The sequence below is a fragment of the Lynx canadensis genome, chromosome F2, assembly GCF_007474595.2.
Source record: "Lynx canadensis isolate LIC74 chromosome F2, mLynCan4.pri.v2, whole genome shotgun sequence".
NCBI classification, from domain to species: domain Eukaryota; kingdom Metazoa; phylum Chordata; class Mammalia; order Carnivora; family Felidae; genus Lynx; species Lynx canadensis.
In genome coordinates this window covers 59,850,026-59,867,159 of record NC_044320.2, presented here as the reverse complement: position 1 = coordinate 59,867,159, position 17,134 = coordinate 59,850,026, and the positions used below count along the sequence as shown (strand labels likewise).

Here is a 17,134-nt window from a genome sequence, read left to right as displayed (position 1 = left end):
TATTGTTAAGTCACTAAGTTAGTGGTTATTTGTTACAACATCGATAAGAAACCTATCTTTGGTCAGTGGGGACTGTCTTCATATTGGTTATCTAATGTGATAAGATGTTCCAGGCTCCATCTTGTGCATTTTCTGCCCCAGACCTGGAATCAGTAATTTCTCCAGTCTTTGTTCCTTTTAATGGGGAATGGTATTTTGAGACCATTAGGGGCATTCATAGGTTCTTCTCCTCCTCCCCCCCCCCTCCTCCTCTTCCTCCTTTTTCTTACTTTTTAAATGTGGTGAAAAATATATAATATAAAATTTACTGTCTTAACCAATTTTAACCATAAGTTCAGTAGTGTTAACTATATTTATATTGCTGTGCAACAGATCTCTAGAAGGTTTTACCTTGCAAACCTGAAACTCAATACCCATTAACTGCTCCCATTTACCCCATCCTCCCATGGATTTTTGCCTTTCTAAAAATGGGAAAGCAGCCCAGTTCTTTAATGGAAGCTTTTACCAACATATGATTATTTTCCTCCAAACTTGTAGAGTTTCAGGCCTTGACTCCATGCTATTTTGGCTACTAATTCCAAACTATGTCCATTGAAGGATTTTAAGTAGTGGAGCACCTAAGTGGCTCAGTCAGTTAAGTGTCTGACTTCGGCTCAGGTCATGATCTCTTGGTTCATGAGTTCAAACCCCGCAACAGGCTTTGTGCTGTCAGCACAGAGCTGCTTTGGATCCTCTGTCCCCCTCCCCCACCCCCTGATTGTGCTCTCTCTCTGTCTCTCTTAAATAAACTTAAAAAAGTTTTTTTTTTAATGATTTCAAGTAGCAAAGTATCTAAAAGATCACCTATTTTTTCTAGAACACAGTGAGAACTTTGAAATTCATGCCACATGCAAAATAATGACCATTTCATTATCAGGGGTCAAAATATTCCCTGGAGCTGCAGTTTGCTTAAGTAAGTGCATTCTCAAGCCTGGTGTGGCCCCTGCCCACAGCGCAGAGCTATGGTAATATCCCGTGTGTGGGGTCTCATCTCGTCCGGCTCTGCTCTGTGGCTGCACCTATTGTGGAGCAGAAATAGTTTGCATAAGACTATTCAGTTCAGACCTATAGGTCCAGCTCCCTGGGCCATGAGACACTGTCATATAAAAAACTTGTAGGAGAGAACAGCAATACAGATGGAAAAAGACGTACCAGTCTGTTGGGATTCTAGGGGAGACCTGCAGACTGGTTCTGTTACTATTGACTGAGAAGTACCTTGTTTTGTTTTTAACGGTCTGTGCTCTCATTTGCAGCAAGTGTTCTAGAAAAGTATATTCTAAATCATTTCCCTCTCTCCCTTTTCCGGAAGTACTCAAATACTAAATACAGACACACAAAAGAGGAAACAGTTGGACAGAAGCTCAGAAATCATGTGACCAATGACTAAGTTAAATCTTTTCTGCTTACTGAAAGGAAAGAGTCTGATGATTACTTACTGATTCTCCTTGCGTTTTTAAAGTTTCGGGGATATTGAATCATGTTTCCATTTATACTTTTTTCTACTCTGTTTTCTTCCACCTTCACTGAACCTGGGGAGCTACAGTGGATCTGCAACTCTTCTGATTCCAGTGTTTGGTATTCCCACTGTGGTAAGTAAAACAGCAACAAGTGCTTCAAGGGTGAGTTTTTACAGGAACGAACGTCACTTTGCTGTCGCGGGAACACAGGAAATGACAGTGTGTTCCAGCTGCTGCTGCTGGCAACAAATGTGATGGCAGGTGACTGTCCATGTGGATTTTCTTCATTTTTCACAGACTTCCCAAGTCTCTAAACTGTGTTGAACTTGACCTCTGAGTGCTTCTGTTGTTCCCCGTGGTCAGCTCTCTCCACTGTGATCCCAGTTTCAGATTCTTCCCAGTTTTGGCAGAATTCTTTGCTGAGTTTTTGCCTTAGACCCATACTTACTGGTTCTTCTTGAGAAGGTAGAATCATCCTAGCTGCCTTTTGGAATTGATTATTGCTCTGGTATGTGATTTTTTTTTTTCTTCAGCAAAGCAGTGGGCATGTAACCAGTGCTTTTTAAGCATTTCAGGCTGTGACTTTTGAGGGGTCTTGGAATTACCTCCCTAAGTGGATGTTAGCCTGGTTCCGTCAGTTACAAGCTGCGTGACCTTCAGCAAAAAATACTTAGCCTTTCTGTGTCCCAGCTTTTTTATCGGTAAAATGAAAGTGATTAAAAAAAATTTTTTTTAATGTTTTTATTTATTTTTGAGAGGAGACACAGAGTGAGTGGGGAAGGGGCAGGGAGAGAAAAGGAGACACAGAATCTGAAGCAGGCTCCAGGCTCTGAGCTATCACTGCAGAGCCTGACTCAGGGCTCAAACACATGAACTGTGAGATCATGACCTGAGCCGAAGTCGGATGCTCAACCGACTGAGCCACCCAGGCTCCCCAAAGTGAAAGTGATTTTAAAGCTGTTTTACAAGGATTGTTGTAGGTTAAAGTTTTAGCACATAGCCATATAGAAACAACAGTACTGAGTACTTAAAAAATCAGCCATACCCTAATGCTATTAACTAGCTATATCACTGTTTTTTTGTTTTTCCTCCCTATTTCTTCACAAAAGAAGACTGAATACACAGCATCAGGGCTTGACTGCTGTTTTGGTTTGGTACTTTCTATCGCTTTGCTTATCATGGGTTGGCTGCCCTTTTCTACCTATTAGCTATATGGGGAAGGTTTGATACCTTTCACAAATGCTAGCTCTTTGAGATTCTGTTGGGAAAAAGGATTGGTGGTTTAATCATTTGGGGGAGATTTGCAAACGTAGTCTGAGTTCTGAAAAGTTCTGTAATTAAAAAAAAAAAAAACCTATTTAATCCCCAGATTTTCTGTTTTATTGTATTTTTTGAGTGTATTGACTGTCCTGGAAAACACACTCTGACAAATGCTAATGTAAAGTTACTTCCAGGGCATTAGAGTAATTGCCAGGTGTGAGAACACAATTTAGCTGTGTGATCAATCTTTTACACTTGTGGCTTTTTTCCATGTGTGGATTATACTGAATTCCCTTTCAGTTTATCTCTGAAATTTCTCCATCATAGAAGATCAGTTTCCCCCTTCAGGAAGCCTTCCCAGTGAACTCTGTGGCCAACTCTCTCCTCTCCTTTGACTTCTGTGTACCATACATTGATTATGTCACCTTCTTCTTTTTTTTTTTTTTTTTTTGAGATTTTATTTTTAAGTAATCTCTATACCCAGCATGGGGCTTGAACTTACAACCCTGAGATCAAGAGTCTCATGGCTCTACCAACTGAGCCAGGCTGGCACCCCAATTATGTTACCTCTGTGCCATGTTTCATGTGTCCTTATTTACTTTATACTTATTATCATTCTTCAGTTTTTTTTCTTTCTTTCTTTTTTTAGACAGAGAGAGAGTACACACAAGCCGGGGGGGGGCAGAGGAAGAGAGAGAGAATCTCAAGCAGGCTCCACACTGTTAGCTTGTCAGCACAGAGCCTGATGCAGGGCTGGATCTCACAAACCCTGAGATCATGACCTGAGTTGAAATCAAGAGTTGGTCGTTTAACTGACTGAGCTACTCAGGTAGCCCAATTATTCAGCTTTTAATCTTTTAGTAACAAAAATACGATTTGTCTTTTGATTTGATTTTTGAGGGAGGATTTTGTGTCTTTCTGTCTAATGCTGAGAAATCCTGTGGTCCTTTCCTGCTGCCTCGCTGATGTAGGGACTGAGGGGAGCAAGCAGAGTACACAGCTACAGCAGTGCTATGCCCATGCCATGTCATTTTCTTCCCTACCTCAGAGAATCTGTCCTGGCTGAGCCCAAAATGCATGTGCAGGAAGCACTGATTCCTGTAGGTATTCCTGTGAGGACGTTGGTAACAAAAACAACACCCTATTTAGTCTTTCCGTGAGGATGATTTCCATTTGGTGAAGCTATGGGATATTTACAGTGTATTAGTTTGCTAGGGCTGCCGTAACAAAACACCAAAGACTGGATGACTTCACAGAACTTTACTTCTCACAGTTCTGGGTGTGGAAGTCTAAGATCAAGAGTCATCAGTTTTGTTTAGTTCTGAGGCTTTTCTCCTTGGCTTGTGTATGGCTGCCATCTTGCGGTGTCTTATATGGTCTTTTCTCTGTGTGCACTCAAGCCTGGTGACATTCTCTATGTGTCTAAATCTCCTCTTCTTATAAGGACACCAATCATACTGGAGTAAAGCCCACCCTAACAGGTTCTTTTTAACTTAATCTCCTCTTTAAAGATCCTATCTCCCAACAGTCACATTAGAATTTCCACATATGAATTTGGTGGTGGGGAGGGGGGTTCAGCTAAAAACCTACAGAAATGGCAAGAATTAGCTGTATGTTCCTCAACTTTGGAAAAGGTAGAAGATGTGGGTGTGCAAGTCAGTCTAAAAGACCCTGGACACATGCCCCCTTGTAACTGAAGTCATCAGACTCTGATTCAGTTCTAGCCTTCATTTTATTTATTTATTTATTTATTTATTTATTTATTTATTTAGCTATAGGTAGTCCAGAAACCCAAGAATTAATGGATTATTGAAGTAAACAATTATTTACTGAGCATCTAGCATGTCTGTTCTGAACATTGAGGATATTATATAGCAGCAAACAACAAAAACAAAAGTCCCTGCTCTCATGGAATTTTTTTTTTTTAATTTTTTTTTTTCAACGTTTATTTATTTTTGGGACAGAGAGAGACAGAGCATGAACGGGGGAGGGGCAGAGAGAGAGGGAGACACAGAATCGGAAACAGGCTCCAGGCTCCGAGCCATCAGCCCAGAGCCTGACGCGGGGCTCGAACTCACGGACCGCGAGATCGTGACCTGGCTGAAGTCGGACGCTTAACCGACTGCGCCACCCAGGCGCTCCTCTCATGGAATTTTTATCAGTAAAATATTCAGCATGTCAGATGGTGGCAGTTGCTGTGTAAGGAAAATAGAGCAGGGGAAGAGACAGTGCACAGATGGGGAAGGGTATTGCATTATAAAGTAGCATGGCCAAGGAAGGTCTCCCTGGGAAGGTAACATTTAGCAAGGGCCTGGAATAGTTGAGGGAATGAGCCATGCAGATATCTAGGGGAAGAGGTAGAGTACAGGGCACACACAAAGGTCCTCAGGTGGGGACATGTCTGGTGTGTTGGAAGGATAGCAAGGAGGTCAGTGTGGCTGTGATGGGTGAGTGAGAGGGAAGGCAGTAGAAGATGTGGTCATAGAGGGAAATGGAGAGGAGGTGAGGGCTTTGCAGGTCAGGGGCCAGATTATCTTTTACTGCAAGCAAACCTTGGTCTGGCAGCTGTGTTGACAATAACCTATAAGAGGGCGAGGGGGCGGGGGGAACATGTGTTGGGAGGCTGTTGCGAAATAACCCTGATGAGAGAGACAATGGTGACTCAGACCAAAGGAATAGTGGTGGAGGTGATGAGAAGATTCTGCAAGGATTCTGAAGGTGGAGCTGACAGGACCTACTGACTGATTGGGTGTGTGCTTGTAGCATGGCCCTTCCAGCTAAGCAGGTATATCTTGGTATGTTGCATGATACCCCACTCTGAGCAGGCCAGCCTCTTCTCTGGCCTTTAGTTGTACTTCTGCTGTTCTGTAACTGGAAATATCTGTATTCATCTTTCTGTTTCATGCAGTCATTTTGTGGTCCATCCAAAGCCCTATGTGCCCTACAGAGCCTAGTCAAGTCAGCTGAATTTAATGCAGTTTAACAAGCTTTATTTAACAGGCATTAAGTTTAGTTATGCTAAGGAGCACTGAAAATGCAAAAGTTAGGTAAGCTATGGCTGGTATCTCAAGGAACTTCTGGCTTTTGTCTTATGTGTAGTAGGATGAATAACTGTACATGACCTGAGGATTCATTCATTCATTCTGTAAACTGAGCATGGCCACTGGTAAGTCCAATAGCCATTTGGAGCTAGAACTCTTGACTTATGCTGACCTAAGCCTGTTTATTCCTATATTTCCCATCTTATCATTCACCTAATTCCTTATGCCCCAAACCAGGGGTACCTTTTAATTATCTCTTTTACTGGGGTGCCTGGGTGGCTCAGTCGGCTAAGCATCTGACTTTGGCTTAGGTCATGATCTCACAGTCTGTGAGTTTGAGCCCCACGTCGGGTTCTGGGCTGGCAGCTCAGAGCCTGGAGCCTGCTTCGGATTCTGTATCTCCTTTTCTCTCTGCCCCTCCCCAACTTGTGCTCTGTGTCTCTATGTCTCTCAAAAAGAAATAAATGTACAAAAAAAAAATTAAAAAAAATTATCTCTTTTCCTTATCTTCCACATTCAATTTATTATTGGTGGTTCACATTTTCATTATCTCCAGAATATATTCTAAAGCCAACTACTTATGACTATCCTCTGCTTACCACTCACACCCCTGTCTCTCCTTTGGCCTTTGTAGCAACCTCTCAGATTCTTCTCTCTTCACTTCAATTCTTGCTCTTATGTAATTTGTTCTTGGCACAGGGGCCAGAGAGGTCTTCTGAAAATGTAAATAAGTCAGACAATGTTACTCTCCTTGTTTAAAACTGTCCAGTGGATTTCCACTGCAATTAGAGTGAAATCCCAACTTTATAGCAAGACCTCCAAGACCCCTTAAGATTGCCCCTGCCTACTTGTCTCATCCCTATGATTCCCACCCAGCCTGTTTCATAACTTTCATTCACACTGGCCTTTATTATCATTATTGTTTATATTACCAACATGGCAAACATAAGAGTTACCCCTTAAACCATTTTTAAGTGTACAATTCAGTGGTATTAAGGACATTCACAATGTTGCGTAATCCTTACCTCTATGCCATTAACAGAATTTTCATAATCCCTAAGAGAAACTCTGTACCTATTAAACACTAATTCCCTATTTCTCCCTCCCTCTAGTTCCTGGTAACTTCCACTCTGCTTTCTGTCTCTGTGAATTTGCCTATTCCATGTACCTCATATTATGGTCTGTGTGTATGTGTCTGTGTGTGTGTGTCTGTATGTGTATGTTTTTGTTGTTGTTATTGACATGCCAAAGTCATTTCACCTCTCTAGTTAGTCTGCACTAACTAGAATTCCTTCTGATTAAAACACTGTTTCTCCAGTTTCCACAGGCCTGGTTTCTTCCTGTCACTCCCTGAGTAACGTAGTTGAAGTAAGTCCATCATCCCTAGTCCCCACTCCTCTGTTTCCACCACACACACTCTTTATCCCATGACCCTATTTGATTTTTTTATTGGCATATACATTTCTCTTTTAATTTTTTATTTTTTAAATGTTTATTTTTGAGAGAGACAGAGAGAGAGAGAGAGAGAGAGGGAGAGAGAAAGAATCCCAAGCAGGCTCCACACTGTCAGCGCAGAGCCTGAGGCAGGGCTTAAACTCATGAACTGTGAGATCATGACCTGAGCTGAAATCAAGAGTCAGATACTTAATCAACTGAGCCACCCAAGTGCCCCTTGGCATTGTACATTTCTCAATAGCAGGGCCCATGACTTCTTGTTCGTTGTTGTTTCTTTGGTGCCTAGAGAGATATTTGTCACATAATAGGTGTCAAGCAAAAGTAAGTAAGCTCACATTTCTCATTTGCCATGTGCCCGGCACTGTGCTCTGTGCCAGAGACATGAAAAACAAATGAGACCTTCTTCCTGTCCTGAAGGCTGATGCTGTTGTTATGAAGAAATAGATATATAAATGAATAATTGTAGTAAAAATCTACAAATGACCATTGAAAGATGGTCAAATACTATGAATGGTTGTGTGTTTGTGACTGTGGGAGTAAGGAGGTGTGGGGGAGTCCGGGAAGGCTTAACAGTGTTGATGATATTTGAATACATTTTGAAGGAGGAGAAGGAATGTCTCGACTGATGATGAGCAGGGGCATTCCTGTCAAAAGGGACTGCATACTTATGTACTGGAAATTCCATTGAAGAGGTAAAATTAAGTGCCATGATGGTTCAACTCCGGCCAACATTTCCTCCCTAGACCTCAAAAAATACTTAATGCCAGCACTCAGAGTGGCATTAGTTTCATTTTCTGTGCCAGCTGCCATTGCCTGGAATGATGGGTTAAGAAAGATTCTGAGGCAGTACTCAGTAGGAAAAAGTGCTATGATGAATTAGCAATGCTGGCCTTTACGGCTGCAGGTAAATTGGAGCCTCTTGTTCTGTGCATTTGTTGAAACTGGTTACCACTTTCTGTAATAAACCAAATATAGAACTTGATCACATACATGGTAACTCTAAAATAATGAAGCTATCATCCAATAGTTCCCAAACCCTTGTAAATAATAAAATCACATGCCATACAGTGTTATACAATCTTTTGATTCTTACATCTAATTATTTTTTGTAAGTTGGTCTTGTCTTCCCAGAAAAATCATAGACTTCCTTATGTTAAGACTAAGCCTTATATCTCTGTTCTCCACTCTCTAACACCTGAGGCCCCTGCCCACCTGCTCTGATGCCTAGCCCCATACTGAGCACCCACAGGGGCTCTCTAAACATTTGTCTGATTGTATTGAATTGTTGATCTTGTCATCATAATCAGACAACTTCAGACATGTGGGAACCTTCATTGGAAATACTCGCACTCTGTGTTTCTCTGCCTCTCAAAAATAAAGAAACGTAACTTAAAAAAATTAAAAAAAAATGGCTCTCCTTACAAGTGTGAGGTGATATCTCATTGTGATTTTGGTTTGCATTACGCTGATACTTTATGATATTGAACATCTTTTCATATGCCTGTTGGCCATTTGCATGTCTTCTTTGGAGAAATGTCTGCTCAAGTCTTCAGCCGATTTTTTTTTTTTCAACGTTTATTTATTTTTGGGACAGAGAGAGACAGAGCATGAACGGGGGAGGGGCAGAGAGAGAGGGAGACACAGAATCGGAAACAGGCTCCAGGCTCCGAGCCATCAGCCCGGAGCCCGACGCGGGGCTCGAACTCACGGACCGTGAGATCGTGACCTGGCTGAAGTCGGACGCTTAACCGACTGCGCCACCCAGGCGCCCCTTCAGCTGATTTTTAAATCAGGTTACTAATTTTTTTATAATTGAATTATTATAATTATATGTTTTGGACATTAACCCCTTATCAGCTATGTGGTTTGCAAATATATTCTCCAATTCTATAGGTTGCCTTTTCACTCTGTTGATTGTTTTCTGTGCAGAAGCTTTTTCGTTTGATACTGTTCTATTTGTTTACTTACGTTTTTGCTGCCAGTACTTTTGGTGTCATATTTATGAAATCATTGTCAATACTGATATCTTGAAACTTTCCCTCTGTTTTCTTCTAGGGTTTTTATAATTTTGAATTTTATGTTTAAGTCTTTAGTCCATTTTGTGCTGATTTTTGTGTACAGTGTATTATAAGGTTCTAATTCCATTTTTTTATTAAAAATTATTTTGGGGCGCCTGGGTGGCGCAGTCGGTTAAGTGTCCGACTTCAGCCAGGTCACGATCTCGCGGTCCGTGAGTTCGAGCCCCGCGTCGGGCTCTGGGCTGATGGCTCAGAGCCTGGAGCCTGTTTCCGATTCTGTGTCTCCCTCTCTCTCTGCCCCTCCTCCGTTCATGCTCTGTCTCTCTCTGTCCCAAAAATAAATAAACGTTGAAAAAAAAATTATTTTACATTTATTTTTTGAGAAACAGAGAGTGAGCTGTCAGCACAGAGTCTGATGTGGGACTTGAACTCATGAACCACGAGATCATGTCCTGAGCTGAAGTCAGAGGCTTAACAGACTGAGCCACCCAGGCACCCCCAATTTCATTCTTTTGCATGTAGAAATCCAGCTTTCTCAACACTATTTCTTCAAAGGACCATCCCTTCCCTATTGTGCATTTTTGGCACCCTGTCAAAGATCAGTTGACAATATATGCATGAATTTACTTCTGGGCACTCTGTTTAGTTCCGTTGGTCTCTATGTCTGTGTTTATGCCAGTACCATACTGTTTTTATTACTGTAGCTTTATAATATAGTTTGAAATCAGGAAGTGTGATGCCTCCAGATTTGTTCCTCTTTCTCAAGATTAATTTGACTATTTGTAGTTCAATATGAATTTTAGAGTTTTTTTTTTCTCCGTAAAATAGTGCCATTGAGATTTTGATTGGGAATGCATTGAATCTGTAGATTTCTTTGAGTAATATGGACATTTTAAGAATATTAATTCTTCTAGGGCATCTGGCTGCTCAGTTGGTAGACATTATGACTCTTGATCTTGGGGTTGTATGTTCAAGCCCCACATTAGGTGTAGAGATTCCTTAAAAATAAAATATTTTTTTAAAAAAGAAAGAATATTCATTCTTTTAATCAGTGAACACAGGATGTCTTTCCACTTGTTTGTGCTTGCTTAATTTCTTTCATCAGTGTTTTATTGTTTTCAGTATACAAGTCTTTCCCCTCCTTTGTTTAATGCCAAGTATTTATTCCTTTTTTGTGCTATTGTAAATGGGTTTGTTTTCTTAATTTCTGTTCAGGTAGCTCATTGTTAGTATATAGAAGTGCAACTGATTTTTGTACATTTATTTTGAATCCTGCAATTTTCCTGAATTTGTTGATTAGTTCTAACAGTTTTTTAATGGAGTCTTTAGGATTTTCTATATATGAAATCATGTCTTGGGGTGCCTGGCTGGCTCAATTAGTGGAGCAGGTGACTCTTGACCTCGGGGTTGTGTGTTTGAGCCCCATATTGGGTGTAGAGATTACTTAAAAATAAAATCTTAAAAAAAAAAAAGGAATCATGTCTGCATGCAAGGAAAATTTTACTTCTTCCTTTCTGATTTGCATGCTTTTCTTTTTTTTTTTTTTTTTTTCTTGTCTAATTGATCTGACTAGGTCTTCTGGTGCTATGTTAAGAGTGGGTGTCCTTGCTTTGTTTCTGATCTTAGAAGAAAACTTTCAGTTTTTCACTACTGAGTGTAATGTTAGTTATGGGCTTTTCATGTATGGCCTTTATTATGCTGAAGCCATTTCCTCTAATCCTAGTTTGTTGAGAGTTTTTATTATAAAAGTGTGTTGAATTTTGTCAAATTCATTTTCTGCATCTATTGAGATAATCATGTGATTTTTATCCTTCATTCTATTAATGTGGTATATTGCATTAATTGATTTTCATATGTTGAAATATCCTTGCATCCAAGATTGAATCCCACTTGGTCATGGTGTATGATCCTTTTACTTTGTTGTTGAATTTAGTTTGCTAGTAATTTGTTGAGAATTTTTGTATCCATATTCGTTAGAGATATTGGTCCATTGTTTTCTTGTGGCATCTTTGATTTAGTATCAGAGTAACAGTGGCTTCATAAAATAAGTTTGGAAATGGTCTCTTTCATTTTTTTTTGGAAGAGTTTGAGGATTGGTATTAATTCTTATTTACATGTTTGTTAGAGGGGTGCTTGGGTGGTTCCGTCAGTTAAGCATCTGACTTTTGGTTTCACCTCAGGTCATGATCTCACTGTTTGTGATTTTGAGCCCTCCATTGGGCTCCATGTTGCCAGTGTAGAGACTGCTTGGGATTCTCTCTCTCCCTCTCTCTGTCCCTCCCCTACTTGCTTGTACTCTCTGTCTCTCTCTCTTTCTTTCAAAATAAATAAATAAACTTAAAAAAGTGTTAGCATTTCCCTGTGAAGCTATCTGGTCTTAGGCTCTTCTTTGTTGGAAAATTTTTGATTACTCCTCAATCTCCATACCAGTTCTAGGTCTGTTCAGACTTTCTAATTTGTTAGTCCTTGGGTATCCACCTTGGAGGAAACTTGGATACAGGAACCAACCTCTTGCCTCCTGAGTGAAGCTGGAGGGTAGGGGATCTTTTCCTGATGGTGCTGTGCCAGGTGTAGGGTTTCTGATAAAAGGAGGTCCTCTACTGACTCTGGTGAGTCTGATTTCACATTCTCCTGGGATACAGAAAACTTTCAATTAGTTTCTGATTTCTCTCAAAGGGAATTTGTCCATGAGTTGTTGTTGAATTGGTATGTTTATGAGGGGAAGGAGGGTCTTGGACTTCTTACTCTGCCATCTTGCTGTTGTCATTCCCTCAGGGAGGGAGATGTTTTTAACTGCCTTCAATTTTTCTCATTATACAATTTTAATGGCATCTTTTGGGGAATGATATTCAGAATACTCTACTTACTACAAATGATTTATAATAATTTATTGACATTATCTTTATTCTTCCATTTAGATAACATGAAAGTCCCTATCTCAATAGCTATTCAACCCTGTATGTCAATGAAGGGAAGCCGGGGATACTTGCATCTTTCCTTCATTCCAAGTAAGTCCAATGTTTTGTTTTTGTACTTCAATGAAAAGGGTTCAATAAGTATTAATGATAAATGATTGTGTTCCAAGTGTACATGTATTTATTTTATATTTCCATGTAACAAATTACCACAATTTTAGTGGCTTACAACAGTACACATCTATTATCTTGCAGGCTTTGTGTGTCAGTAGTGTAGGCATGACTTAGTTGTGTCTGCTTCAGGATCTCCCACAAGGTTTCAGTTAAGGTGCCAGCGAGGACTGGAGTTTCTTCTGAATGCTCAAGTATAGAAGAATCCACTTCTAAGCTCATGTGGTTGTTGGCAGTATTCAGCTCCTGTCTGGCTATTGGACAACACTTAGTTCCTTGCCATATGGGCCTTTTCAATATGGCTTCTTGCTTCATCAAAGCCAGCAAGAGGGACAGTCAGCTAAAAAGATAGAAGTCACAATCTTATGTAGCCTAATCATGGAAGTATCACTCTATGGCCTTTGCTGTATACCATTTGTTAGAAGCAAGGCACTAGACTAGCTCACACTCATGGGGGAGGGGATTACATAATGACACAGAGGTAAAAATGGAAATAACGCGAGACTTTGAATAATGTAATAGGTATATCCTTTGTCAGCCATTAACTATTCAGCTCATGAGTAAAGTTGGGTTTTCACTAGTGAAAGGTCTGTATATGAGTAGGTCACAACTTTTTTTTAAACATATGAAGATGATCTTTCTAGAAAAAACTATGATGATGATGGGATAAAAGAAGGCAATATTTTTTGTTTTGTTTTGTGTTGTGTCTTGTTTTTCCTCTCTATGATTTCATTTGTCATCAGTTTAGTAAAAACTAAGTTGGGTGATGGTGATAGCATCAGGATGGATTTGAGTGTCTGTGAAAACACAAAATTTGCTTCCTCTCCTGCTAGTCAGCTCTGTTCCCTGTAAGCCCTAGGATCCCAGGAAACATCAGTTCTAATTATCATCATTATCATTGTTGTTTTCATCATCGCCATCATTTACATCCTAACCTATATTTGGAACTTACACTTTAAAAAAATGCTTTCACATAAATAAACTTAAACATTTCTCCCTGATTTTAGTTCTCAGTTTACACGACAAAAGGTTGCTGAGAACCCAGAAATAGTACATGATAAACTTGTGTTTTATTTCTCCTGAATCTAATCGTTTAACCTGTATTTTGAAACTTTGTTTCTGCATTCATGTATTCATTAAAAAATATTTAGAAATGCATAGTATATTTTAAGTAGTGTGATAAGTATTGTGAATTCATTGATAAATAAGACTTTCTCTTGACCCTCAAGAATCAGTGCAATGGGAGAGAGAGATCTGTAGATAATGTGGTACGGTAAGTGAAATGATAGCATTAAGGCTTAGTGGTAGCACAGAAGAAAGAATAATCAATTCTGTTCACTCCACTTTCTTGGCCACGGGCGAAAGAAATAATCTAAGTTTTTGCCTGGCTGATGTTCTATAATTTCTTCCTCTTTTCTCAGGTTTTGTTTACTGCTTTATGTGGTGTGCTTTATCTACCACCCCCCCTCTGCCCACATTTGGCAGAAGTGATTATTTACATAACAAATGCCCTCATTTTCAATTGAACCTCTTGCCCTTACATACAGGAAGCAGATTGTATCCTTCCAGGCTGAAGTAATAATACAATACAGAGTCACTTAGTGTTCTCTGGAAAGCAGATACCAAAAAGGAATTAGACATACAAGAGATTTCTTAGGGGAAATGATGTGAAAAATAAAGTGAAGAGGAAGCCAGAGTAGGCAAGGAGCAAATTCAGATTGAGATGCAGGTCTGATACCTTTGAAATGAGAGAGGAAAGGAAGGAGTATCTGGTAAGAGGGTCATCAGACCAAAATGCATCCCTGAGATATTCTGAGCCAGGTAACTGGGGAGCCTTAGAGCAAAGATTGCTGTCACATCACAGGTATCCTGAGACAGATAGGGGTAGTTTGGCTCTAGTGTCCTTGTGGAGTTTGGTCATTATAGGAGCAGCTTTGGTCATGATAGGAGCATTATAGGAGTTTGGCTTCTGGATGACTTCTGAGATAGATCTGAAAGTGTAGCAGCTGAAGGCTGTCTGCCAACTACCCTTCTCCAAGTAGGTTCTTTGGAAGGGAGATTTGAGTACCTTACCTCTGTGGCCACCACAAATACCTTAATTGTAAATTAAATACTAAATATAACATTAAATTATATATAATATAAATTAAATACTAAATATAACATTTATATAACATTATGTTAATTCAGCAACAAAAGAATTGGTCATATTTTAAAAATTGGATTATTTATATTTTTTGGTGTTGGTGTATATGTTCTTTATATTTTTTTGGATATTAATCCCTTATTGAATATATCGTTTGCAAACATCTTCTCCCATTCAGTAGGTTGTCTTTTTGTTTTGTTGATGGTTTCCTTTGCCATGCAAAAGCTTTTTATTTTGGTGTAGTCCCAATAGTTTAATTTTGCTTCTGTTTTCCTTGTCAAAGTAGACATATCTAGAAAAATGTTTCTATGGCCGATGTTAAAGAGATTACTGCTTATTTTTTTCCAGGAATCTTATGGGTTCAGGTCTTATATTTAGGTATTTAATCCACTTTGAATTTAGTTTTGTATGTAGTGTAAGAAAGTGGTCCAGTTTCATTCTTTTGCATGTGGCCGTCCAGTTTTCCCAAAACGATTTGTTGAAGAGACTGTCTTCTCCCCATTGTATATTCTTGCCTCCTTTGTCATAGGTTAATGGACCATGAAACTGTGGGTTTATTTCTGGGTTCTGTATTTTGTTCCATTGATCTATGTGTCTATTTTTGTGCCACTACCATACTCTTTTAATTATTATAGCTTTGTGGTATATCTTGAAATCTAGAATTGTGGTACATCTAGCTTTGTTCTTCTTTTTTAAGAGGACTTTGGCTATTTGGAATCTTTTGTAGTTCCATACAAATTTTAGGATTATTTGTTCTAGTTCTATAAAAAACACTGTTAGTATTTTGATAGGGATTGCATTAAATCTGTAGATTGCTTTGGGTAGTATAGACATTTTAACAATATTTGTTCACCTAGTCCATGAGCATTGGAATATTTTTCCATTTGTTTGTGTCATCTTCAATTTCTTTCATCAATGTTTTATAGTTTTCAGAGTATAGGTCTTTCACCTCCTTGGTTAAGTTTATTCCTAGGTATTTTATTTTTTTTGGTATAATTGTAAATGGGATTGTTTTCCTAGTTTCTCTTTTTGTTATTTTATTATTAGTGTATAGAAATGCAGTATATTTCTGTATATTAATTTTGTATTTTGCAACTTTACTGAACTCATTTATCAGTTCTAGAATTTTTTTGGTGGAATTTGTAGGGTTTTCTTTATATAGTATCATGTTATCTGAAAATAGTAAAAGTTTTACCTCTTTCTTACCAATCTGGATGCCTTTTATTTCTTTTTGTTGTCTGATTGCTATGTCTAGGACTTCTAGTAGTATGTTGCATAAAATGGTAAGAGTAAACATCCTTGTCTTGTTCCTGATCTTAGAAGAAAAGCTCTCAGTTTTTACCTATTGAATATGATCTTAGCCATGGGTTTTTCACATAGAGCCTTTATTATGTTGAGGTATATTCCCTCTAAGCCTATTTTGTTGAGTTTTTGAATGTTGTACTTTGTCAAATGCTTTTTCTGCATTGATTGAAATGGTCGTACAGTTTTTATCCTTTCTCTTGTTAATGTGATGTATCATGTTGATTGATTTACGAATATTGAACCACTCTTGCATACCTGGAATAAATCCCACTTGATCCTGGTGAATGTTTTTTTTTAATGTATTGCTAGATTTGGTTTGCTAATATTTTGTTAAGGATTTTTGTATCTATGTTCATCAGAAATACTGGCCTGTAGTTCTCTCTTTTTTTGTAGTGTTTTTATCTGGTTTGGTATTGGAGCAGTACTGGCCTCATAGAATGAATTTGGAAGTTTTCCTTCCTCTTCTATTTTCTGGAACAGTTTGAGAAGAATAGGTAATAACTTTTCTTAAATGTTTGGTAGTATTCACCTGTGAAGCCATCTGGTCCTAGACTTTTGTTGTTGGGAGTTTTTTGATTACTGATTCAATTTAATTCCTGATAATTGGTCTGTTCAAATTTTCTGTTTCTCTCTGATTCAGCTTTGGAAGGTTGTATGTTTCTAAGAATTTATCCATCCCTCTAGGTTGTCTAATTTGTTGGCATATAATTTTTCATAATATTCTCTTATAATCCTTTGCATTTCTATGGTGTTGTTTGTTATTTCTCCTCTTCCATTTCTGAGTTTATTTATTTGAGTCCCTCCTCTTTTTTTTTTTAAATTGTCTGACTAAAGTTTATCAATTTTGTAAACTTTTCAAAGAATCAACTCCTGGTTTCATTGATTATTTAGTCATATTTTTTATAATGCTTTACAATTATGACCTGAGTTTTCCTAGAATGTATTAGAATGTCTGTGTAAAGTTTGGGGCCATATTCATAGAAATCAACCTTATTTTTATGGGCCTATAGCTACTTCAAGTCAATAAAATTTATAGTAACTTGAGCCAAAAATAGGTTAGGGATGGAAATTATTTATTTTGAGGCTTTATAGCTTTTCTGGTGAATTATTTATATGCTATTAACTGATTAGTAAAAAAATAAAGCTGGACTTTAAGCCTCCTTCAAAGTTACATCTGAAAGTTCTTGGAGTTGTCTTAGCTGAACTCAAAAACAGTTCTCTTTGTTATATATGTTTCTTGTCTCTCACTCTGATACCCACATTGGTATTCCTGACCTACTGATTCATACAAGTAGTACCTCACTTTGACCATTGTTCATGTGTCCAA

The 17,134-nt window shown here is 38.6% G+C and overlaps 1 protein-coding gene across 4 annotated transcripts in view; it reads left to right on the top strand.

The window, feature by feature from the left end:
• Positions 1 to 1,052: 1,052 nt before the first annotated feature.
• Positions 1,053 to 17,134, top strand: part of LY96 (lymphocyte antigen 96) — a 28,637-nt gene continuing 12,555 nt past the window's right edge. The window contains exons 1-2 of one of the 4 annotated variants that reach the window (XM_030304556.1): positions 1,053 to 1,628; positions 12,189 to 12,278. In XM_030304556.1, the coding sequence (XP_030160416.1) occupies positions 1,517 to 1,628; positions 12,189 to 12,278 (202 nt within the window). In that variant the 5' untranslated portion in view covers positions 1,053 to 1,516. The remainder of the gene's footprint in view (positions 1,629 to 12,188; positions 12,279 to 17,134) is intronic. The other 3 variants (XM_030304554.1, XM_030304555.1, XM_030304553.1) reach the window with 3 other exon arrangements.